This window comes from Lipophrys pholis (assembly GCF_963383615.2).
Source record: "Lipophrys pholis genome assembly, chromosome: 9".
Lineage (NCBI taxonomy): Eukaryota > Metazoa > Chordata > Actinopteri > Blenniiformes > Blenniidae > Lipophrys > Lipophrys pholis.
In genome coordinates this window covers 27,471,235-27,481,404 of record NC_137639.1, presented here as the reverse complement: position 1 = coordinate 27,481,404, position 10,170 = coordinate 27,471,235, and the positions used below count along the sequence as shown (strand labels likewise).

At 41.0% G+C, this 10,170-nt stretch overlaps 1 protein-coding gene across 1 annotated transcript in view; it reads right to left on the bottom strand.

The window, feature by feature from the left end:
- Positions 1-1,878: 1,878 nt before the first annotated feature.
- thsd7ab (thrombospondin, type I, domain containing 7Ab) overlaps positions 1,879-10,170 on the bottom strand; it is a gene marked incomplete at both ends in the record, with an annotated part of 203,187 nt that continues 194,895 nt past the window's right edge. Inside the window, 3 exons of the mRNA XM_080471110.1 lie at positions 1,879-1,969; positions 6,013-6,100; positions 9,286-9,499. Coding sequence (XP_080327236.1) covers positions 1,879-1,969; positions 6,013-6,100; positions 9,286-9,499 — 393 coding nt within the window. The remainder of the gene's footprint in view (positions 1,970-6,012; positions 6,101-9,285; positions 9,500-10,170) is intronic.

The following is a 10,170-nucleotide window of genomic DNA, read 5'->3' as shown; positions in this document are numbered from 1 at the left end:
ATACACCCACTTTGCAATATTCAAACTAAACGGCATTTTTTTTTTGTTTGTTCTGTGCAATACAAAATAAATGTACACATACTTTGATTTCCTTTTTCTCCAAAAAAATAAAAAAATTGCTGTTTATTTACAAAATCCCACAACGAAACGTAAACATTCTCCACACATTTGCTTTCACGTTAAACTCAGCAGAAGCTTATTCTCTTATTATTAACATACTGTATAACTTTTGTTTGTACAGATTGTATTATTTTTTTTTTTTTAGATATATTTCATCTCCATGTAGTGTGAGTGAAAAAAAGCACAGAGCCCCTATGATCCTACATGAAAAAAGGTTTTAAAAACTCAGATTATATTTCTTTACACGACCTCAGAAGAGAAGATTTAGTTCATCTCATGTCTGCACGTCCATGTGTTGTGTGACGTTTTGCCCCATTCAAGTATTAAAAACTGTATTACAGGACTGTTAGTTACCGTCAGTAAAGCAGAAATGAGGTTTTGCATGATGCGAATGATTGAAATTTCTCTCTTTATATGCCGCTGCAAACCTCTGTCCACGATATAGTTTTGTAGGTGGAAAAAAAAGAAGAAGTGAATTTTGATAGTTAAAAATAATGTTTTTAAAGCAGGGTTGTTGTTTTTTTTTTAATTAAATAATAATAAAACAAAGTTGCCTGCTGATATCATAGTCACATCTGGGCAGAAATGAAGTGATAAACACCAGACGAAATCTACAAACCACAAAAACTACTTTACTACAACCGAAAATTGTTGTGAGAAATCAAATCTGTACATATTTACTGGATTTGCACACCTGCTTTTTTTTTTTTTTTTTTTTTTTTTTCCTTTTCTTCTTTTGGGATGTGACACAACCTAAGCATCTTGGAGTCTCTGTAAATGTTCCCGGGTTAGGCCTTTTTCCTCTGGTTCTCTCTCTCTCTCTGTGGAAGAGGCAGTGTTTTATGGCAATAAAAGGTAGAAGTCACATGTGCATATCGTGCTGCACTAATATAGTGCAATGTAGCGCCTGAAACGAAAGCAAGGGTGGAGGCAAAGTGGGCAGGCAGTGGTTTCCGTCAACAACCGCTCCTCCATCAGCATCGTACGCGACGCTTTTTTTTATTATTTTTTTTTAAATCATCCCACAGACGGAGGCCCGAGTGCCTCTGAATCAAGGAGAAAAAAGAAAAAGAAACAAGGAGAAATGCCTCCCTTTTGTTCAAGACTGCAAAAGAGATTTGAGTCGGAAAAAAAACAAAAAACAAAAAAAACCCCAGTTGAGGATTGAGGGAAAAAAGGAATCCAAACCTTTTTATGGAGATTTTCCTCTCCCTCCTCCTCCTCTTCCCCGCGGTGACTTTTGGCAACGTACGAACCGTCAGTGCATCCTAAGCCTCCAGCTACTCAGCATTTTTAGGGAAAGCAGGAGCGGGAAAAAAAAAAAAAAAAAGAAAAAAGAAAGAGTTGGAGCCTGTGCTGCCATGTTGGGCGACAGCACCCAGTCTTTCCTGTGCCTCTGACAAGCCGGTTAGTGCAGAAGAAAAGACGTGGAGGAGGTCGGAAACAAAAATGCAAACAAACAAAAAAGGCATTTTGGTCGAGAAGGCTCTGGCAAAGAAAAAAAATAAATAATCGAAAAGAGAATAAAATAGAAGTGAACACAGCTCTGTTTGAAACGCTGAAACCTCACCGATGTCTCTGCTAAGAGGATTTTCTGTGATTTCTCAGCTCGGTGACGTGTCCATTCACGCCAAAAACATCCGTGCCCCCCCACCCCCCACCCCCACCCCCACCCCCACCCCCATCCCCCCTCCTTCGCTTGTGATGGCGTGAAGATGAACGAGTGGAGCGCTGGGTGAGAGCGGCCGGCTCCGAGGACTACATGTCCGTGTCCCCGTCGTAGGCGAGAGTCAGAGGTTTCAGTCGGTTGTTCTGTTGCCTCTGTCTCTGAGGTCTCTTTGGCTTTTTGCTGCGAGGAAAACATCAAGACAGAGTCAGAGAGGCGCTCATAACCACAATAATCACAATACAGCGTGAGATCAGGGAGGATGACGGCAAAATGAAACAGAACAATGCAGGTAACGGGGGTCACAAAGGGAGGAGGGGAGGAGGGAGTGGAATTAGTTTCACAGTTTGTCGTTTGAGCAAAGCATTTTAAGTAACTTCGCTTGAGTCCCTATTCCCGACCCCAACCAGGGTTCGAATCCCTCTCTGTCTGCCCTGTCCTTTTCCTTTCCCCTTCCTTCTATCCCCAAACCCCAACAACAGAAACCTGCCACCTCTGAGTCTGGCTCTGCAGGTTTCAGCAGAGACGTCCAATCAAACAAGGAACGTCGTCGTGAAAAGTGCGAGAGGGATCACCACGAGACAAATAAAATGTCAATATTTCTCAAGTCGCGTTTGACATAAGCATCATTCAGTGTCAACGCCGTGTTGTGGCAGGAAGGAAATCGCATTCATCTATCACTTCGACCAAAACGATTAAGAAGCTCAAACATTGAAAATGTTCCCACGTTTGCCTGTTTTTCCACTGCAAACCTGAAGTCCTGGGAATATTAAGACAATCAAGTCGATTTAAATAAATATGGAAAAGACACAGGAAGGTCAATCCAGGTAGGAGCCATAAGAAGAAGACAACATAAAAGCAATGTTAGAGGCCTGAATACTTCAGTGACGGAGTGTCAACACAGAAATTCCTCGAGTTTGATCACATGTTCAAGAGGTTCATTCAGTAGAAATCAGGCGAGCCGTCGTAGCAAAAAAGATCAGAAACACCAGAATTTCTCGATTCCTCCGTTGGATCAAAGCACCTGGACTGAAGATAAAGAAAGACAGACGGCGCAAATCAGCAAAGCCTGTAATACGATCCAGTGAGTAATCACCCAGTCGGATCTGTCAAGCTCAGCAAAAAACCCCACCACCAAATATTCTGGACCTCTCAAAGGATCTTCCCGTCAACCAAGAGGGAGAATTTAATTCAGAGCCCAGTTGCTGTAGTCGAAAAGCACAAAGTTCCTGTGGTGGTTCCCAGGATTTGGTGAACGTTCCGGTGACCAAAGTGCAGCTTGTGTTGATTCAACTTCGATCGCAGAGACAGTTTCTGTTAGTTTATGAGGAAAAGAAGAAATTCCACAGTAGAAAGTATTAAATGGAAACTGCTAATTGACGAGAGAATTCAAATTTCAACTCTTCATGGGATCTTTTAAAAAAAAATTTTTACCAGTAAGAAAAATCACAAAATCAGTCAGAACATTAGTTTTCCATTTTCACTGTAAAACATTATCGTGTAAAGTGATATAAACAGATATCTGCAGCTCAGTGGAGGAAAAAGGAGGTTTAGATACAAAAGCAGAAACAATATTTGAGTTTCTCCAGAAGCTGTCAGATCACTTCTATTCATGATTCAAGTTGTGAAAGCAGAAGCCCCTCAATATAAATTAATGTGCAGATTCTCCAAGACAAGGTCAGCAGACAAAGCTGTGATCTCTGGCGCCCCCTCGAGGTGATCCCAAACCCCAGGTTGGAAATCACTGCCCCTACACAAAGCCTGCATTTGTGCTTTTAGTTAAATAACCACATTTCTATTATTCAGGTGTTTCATTTACGGTCTAATTAATCACTCAGAGAGATTTTCTCACAAAGCAGCACACCGAGTAGAAACTCTCTTCCCTACTAAGTTGTTTCAAAAAGGAAATTCTAGAGATTTTGTGAGAAGCAATCAGAGAAGACTCTCTGGAGAAATACCAGGAAATAGTTCCTTTGACAGAAGAGTTGATGAAAACACTTGGGAGGAACCGTGAAACGTCAGCAAACACTCAGACGAGCAGCAAAATCTTTGTTCTGCCACAAAAACCATCTGATTCATATTTCCAGAGATGCACGGAAGCTTTGTTTTTTCTTTTCTTTTCTTTTCTTTTAATGTGCAGGATATTTCCCACAAGTTAGCAAATATATATCAGATTGTAATTAAAACTGCATCAGTCAAACCCCCAAATACTCATTTTAAGGCCACCAAAATCAAAACAAAAGCAGAAAATGAGCTGAATGATAATAAGTTTTGCCTAATAAAAAAGTCAATTAAGTTGAGATTTCTACACAATTTGTGGGAAAATAAATCAAAAATAATATTCATATGTATGAGTGAGAGAAATAAAGGCGTTTCTCTTCATGGCCACAAGAGGGCAGCATGTGACTATGCCAACAGAGATTTAAATGAGTTTTGTGGTGCAGACGCAGGCTACTTCATCTCCATCATCATCATCATCATCTCACTCAGTCTGCTGTTATTGTGTTTGAGAGCTGAATAAAAGCATTTCACAGGACGAGAGTGGGATTAATCCAACAGCTCTGAAGACACAGTGACACACTCATGGGAATGCGGCAACATGACGAGTGAATCTGTCCTGCCCGACACACTGTCATCACATCTCAGTGTGGAGTCATTTTCCACAGGCTGATGCTCCCGATGACAGTGCAGACATTAAGAAAACACCACATCGAGCTAATGTGACACAAGTTTTTCACCCCTGGATGGATGAATTCTTCACTCCGTTGAGCTTAGACACTTTCATCATACTGATGATGCAATCTGAATATGCACGGATTGAAGAAAAAAAAAACAACCTTGTGTCTCACCACGAAGCACAGAAAACTTGATACGCACTCATAAAGTCTTTTTTTTGCACTTGATCTCACCTTTTGAGGGTATTTCTGAAGCTCTACAATCATGAGTATGATTTAAAGAGCTCTGGTGTGAATCCATGAATCAAACTCAGACTTTAAACTAGAACTAAGAGGTGAACACTACCTACAGTATATCATCTAAGGGCTCTAATTCAATTCTAATCTCTACAACTCTTCTACGTCCGGCCCATTCCCAGTATCTCAGACTTTGAAGCTTTTTGCGTTGAAATGAAGTTCAATCCAGTAAAAGAATAATCAGTATTCAGTGAAGTGAGTTACTGTATAAAGGACCTGCGGACCCTCGTTTCCATACTTCTTGGTCTGTAAGCCCATTTCTAAAAAACGAATAAGTGACAGTTAACTGGAGGATGACGTTCATTTTGACTAAAAAAAATCATTTAAATTACTCATATTAAATTTATACATGTTGATTGAAAGGAGAGCTATACAATCCGTCCTTTAAAGAGAATATTATGCTGTAATTTTCTCAAATTATCCCGTCGCTGCTCTAGAATCATCCTGACTTAATATTGCCTGACCCCAGAGCGTAACATGTCAGTGATGTGAGCTCTTCACAATGACGAGATAAACACAGACTGGCTGACTCATTTCGAGTTTCACTCATGCGGTTACCAGACGTCACAAAGCTTTTAGAAACATAACAGTTTTCCTCTTATACTTTAATTTACAATAATAAGCCGAGTGTCGCTCTAGTTTTCTTATTTGATCGCCTACAAAACTCAAATTTCCGTCTCCCGAGTTCGTAGACACTGGGAAGGGGCCCCCACCCCCCACCCCCCACCCCCCAGCACTAGCCTCTAGCTCGGTCCTCACCTGCACCAGCACCTTCCCTCGGATCCCCAGGCCGGACATGTGACACCTCAGTGAGAGGTCACAGGGTGAGGACTTCAGGCTGCTTTATAGCGGAGCTGTGTGTGCTTGTGTGTGTCTGCGCAGAAGAAATGGTGGAAGACCCCCCCCCGCCACGTCCCCTTCAGCTGCTGCTGCTGCTCTGAGCCAGCTCCTGGCAGTCGGGGCAGGTGTAACTCATCTCGTGCGCGTTGCGGCCCATCCACACCGCCGTCCCGTTGGCGTCGCTCTCCCGGGCCTTGAAAGAGCGATACACGGCGGCGCAGTGGCTGCTGCCCTCGCGTGGGGAGACGGCAGAATGAAGGAATTCAAAGGGCGAACAGAGACGGTGGCGGAGGGATCGGGGAGGTGCTTTAAACTCAAAGGCGATGCGGGGGAGGGATGAAAATATGAGGGGGCGGGTGGTCGGTGGTGATGATGATGACGAACGGGGGGGGGAGATTAAACTTGTCAACTCACCAAGCTAGGTATATCATAGACACTATGAATATGAGGAGCACAAAGGCTCCGGCTGCTACACCGTACACCCACATCTTCAGCTTCCCATCTGTGGAGGAGGAGGCTGGTCAGTGTTCACAATCTAACACCAGAAATCTGCGAGGAAAATCTCTCCCTCTTCCTCAGTTTGAAACAAGACAGAGAGACATGCTGCAACCACCGGACACTTCAGAGAACAGGAGAAGGAAATTATGTTTTCGTATTAAAATTTCCCCGGAATCGTCTGATCCACGTCATCCAATAAACACGCCCGAAACAGAACCATAGTTAATGTGTTTATCTCGACCTGACAACCGAAAATATGTTTCTCTGATTGTAGATGAATGTGCAGCTCCAAGTGGAGCGTTTCCTTTGATTAGTTGAAGTGGGTTAGAATTAATGAGATAAGGCGTTTTGTACCAGATCACAGCGGGAATGAAATCTAAAATCTGGAATAAAACATAAGAAATTCTGTTGGTTTTGAAGTTCCTGGGTGGTTTTTCACTTTCTGATTAAACGCCCTAAATAAGATCTTAGATAGGGTCGTTAGATGTGATCAACTTAAGTCTGCCAGTAAAATAAATCAGATTTATCAACGTTTTATGAGATTTAAAAAAAAAAAAAGTGGAAGTACAAAAAAAATCCCTAACTTTAAAGCTAAGCAAGAATTTCTTTTATACCAGTTTAAGTATCACATTTTTCTTATGAATACACATAAATATACACAATTTATCTTCCTATGTGAAACCAGAATAAATGTTCCTATTACACATAGGACTCGTTGGTTGGAGATAAATGTGCAGCTCTTGATTTGTTTTATTTGTTTAATTCAGAAATGGAGGAGGAGAGTTTTCATTGGTTTAATTTGAATTGTGTTAAAATGAAAACAAAAAGACATTTCACACCAGAATGCAGCAGAAATAAAAGCTAAAACCTGGAAGCATGTCAGTATTTGATTGGATGCGCCAAATAAAATGCAACTTAGGATCAGAATCAAGGCAAAAAGAAATAACTTTTATTCAGGGAATTATTGTTAAATAATGATGAAAAAGATTAATATTGGAGCCTTGTTGATCATTTTGAGGTTTTTGGGCTTGAATAAAAGCATTTTTTTGGGGTATTCCAAATAAGAAGTTATGTATTTTAACATTTTAAGTTCTATAACATAAAGTCCAGATTTTTGACATATCTTGACTATTTGTCTTATCGACTTAGAAACACAGCGTATCTTCTTACCTACATCTAACAAATATAACACGTTTTTATTCTACATTTGGCTCGTTAATTGTATATAAATGTTCTTCTCTTAGATTTTCTTAGTCAGTGATGAGTCTCTCTTTGATTACTAGATGACAATCTAGCATTTTACCTCTTTAGATCATCTTACATCTTTGGGTTGTTCTGGATTACTTTTGATTGAATGCCCCGAATAAGAGGTTAAATGAGGTCAACAGATTTTAATTTATCATATTGTACAACTTAAAAGCCTTGTCAGTGTACTGCATTCTTGATTTGTGAAGCTCAAACGAAGCCAGGGGGTTCAAAAATGATTGAATAATTGTTAAGTGCCAGTAAATGAAGGCTCTGGTGAGACTCAGACCAGGGACTTTCTCACTGTGAGGGGAGCGCGCCAACCACTATTCCTGCAGTAATAACATAAACGTTTCAAGTGCCTCTTGAATTTGAATTTTGATCACTTAAAAGAGAAACACATCTGATCTGATACTTTATTTAGAGACTTAAAAGGTCAAATTATAAACAATTAAAAAAAGGTTTGAAATGTTTGAGAGAATTAACTCTTCCGTGCTATTCTAACATTTTGAGATGCATAATAATCATCAGTTATTCTGGGTATTTATGAGTGTTTACAGAAAGCTTTAAGATATCATTGGGGCTGCAGAGGACTGTGTTGGTTCACACTCTCCTGCCCCAGTGAGCCTGTCCATGGTTCCAGTCTGGGTTCAGGTTGAAGGCCTTTCTACATTTAGTTTGCATGATCTCCCTGTGCGTGAATCACTTTACTCTTACAGTCCAAAAACACACATTTGAAGCAAATGTAAATTGTCTCACTGATATTTGGTGACTTGTACATAGTCATCCTAAGTTCAGTCTAGAAAATTGATGTTCTGAGAGAAAAATGACTTAACTTTTTAACATAAAATGTCCAGTTATCACTCCCATTTATCCACCGATTCAACTCCCTTGGCTCCACTTGCATTTAAACTCAATCAGGATTTTATTCTTGCCTGAGCGATGCAACAAAATCCCCCCAAAACTTTTCTTTTTATTATGCGTCTTTATCGGAGGTTCCTGCAATGAGCGCCGCAGCCGCCGCCATTTGGAGGACGAACAATACAAGTGTTACTGTACGTGACGGGCTGTGAATGTGGAAGTGTTTGCACTCCTGCCAGAAATTAACTCAATCTGTTCTGCACTCATGCGTCCTAAACGTTTGTTTTTTTGGCTGTCATGCACCATCAGTGCCGACGCTGCTCTCAAATGTTAATGCAGCAGCAGCTGAGTGCACGCAGGCATCTGAAAACATGTTTAACATTTTACTCTATGCACATGGACAAAAAAAAAAAAAGGGCTGAATTTAATGTTGATTAAGCACTAAATCTGGCCCAAAAACATACTTTCTGCTGCTGTCATGTGAAAACCTCCCAGCTTTATGTCTTCAGGGATTACACGGTGCACTGCAGGTTTTGGAAGAACTTTACTGGAATCACTAAAGCCCCTCTCCCTTCAGATAAACTTTAAGAATAACATGCATATTTCTTTTTCTCCATCCTTTAAATTCAAAGCTCCAGACTTCAAACTTTGTACACTGCAAGTTACAGCTTTGGAAATTGACAATTGCACTATTTATCTTGGAAGGATGAACATCTGCTGATGTGGAACGGCTGTTTGTCGTCGAGTCAAGGTTATTTCCGCTTTATGCATCTGTCTTATGGTGTTTAATTAGTATATTTCTTGTTGAAACACATTGAAACAAAGTACAGGCAAAGTGATATTTGCTCACATCTAAACCCTCTGCATGGTTGTGACTCATAAGTGTTTTTTTTTTTTTAATGTGGTGCTTCTTGTAATTACCACCTGACAACTAGAGAAAAAAGGAACCTCTAAAAAGTGCATCAAGGCGGAATTAGCGCCTCAGACATGAAAAGATGAAAGATTTCCACAGAAGTTATTAAATGATTGGAGTTTAGTCGAGACTCGAGTGGATCTGGGGGTTCTGGAGTGTGAAGGTCTGACCTGGTCCATAAGGCTGCAGGTACCAGGTCCGCCCGGTGCGTCCAGGCTGGATGGTGCTGGGCTGCGTGGGGTTGATGGCTCGACTCGTCTTCACGTCCCCCTTCTTGTCCCCCGCCGTGGGGATCTCCAGCACGGGGATGGGGGCGCACTGGTCCAGCTGGCCGGTGGATGACAGCACCTCCGTGAAGCCCTCCTCACACATGCAGGCACCGGCCTGCAGGGGGCAGCGCACAATCACATTTCATGCTGGAGTGACAGCACCGTGCTGGGGAGGGGGGAATTCATGAAGGAGGGGGCCGGTGACCACAGGTTGAACCCCCCTTTTATCCTCAGCTGCCACAGTTATTAACACACATCTCATTAGGTTTTACTCAATCTAGATAAAAGCATAAGCTCATGGAAAAAAAACTGAAAGTCAGCGCGTGGTTGTGACCTCATACTCGTCCAATACACTAACACCTGTCTCCAGTTCAGACGGTACAATAAACAATGTCGACCTGAGCTGCAACTGGCTCCTCATGGATGCTCCACATTCAAAGTTACGGAGGTTACGCACACTGATTTACACCGGGCTCGGGAGCACTTTGAAAAGTTGGAGAGACAATACACGAACTTTATCTGCTCTCTTCCTGGAATAGCATCGCTGACCAGAAAGTCTGCGTGTTGGATTTAACACAAGTTTTACAGACTTACTTTCCCAACTAACTTACATTATTATTATTATTATTATTATTATTATTATTATTATTATTATTATTATTATTATTATTATTATTATAGATCATTTATTTTTAAATTATAATGAAGAGTTTCATAATATTAATTTTGGGGGGTTATTCACTATTAATTTTCTTTTCTTTCAATTTTTTTATATTATCCTTCTAT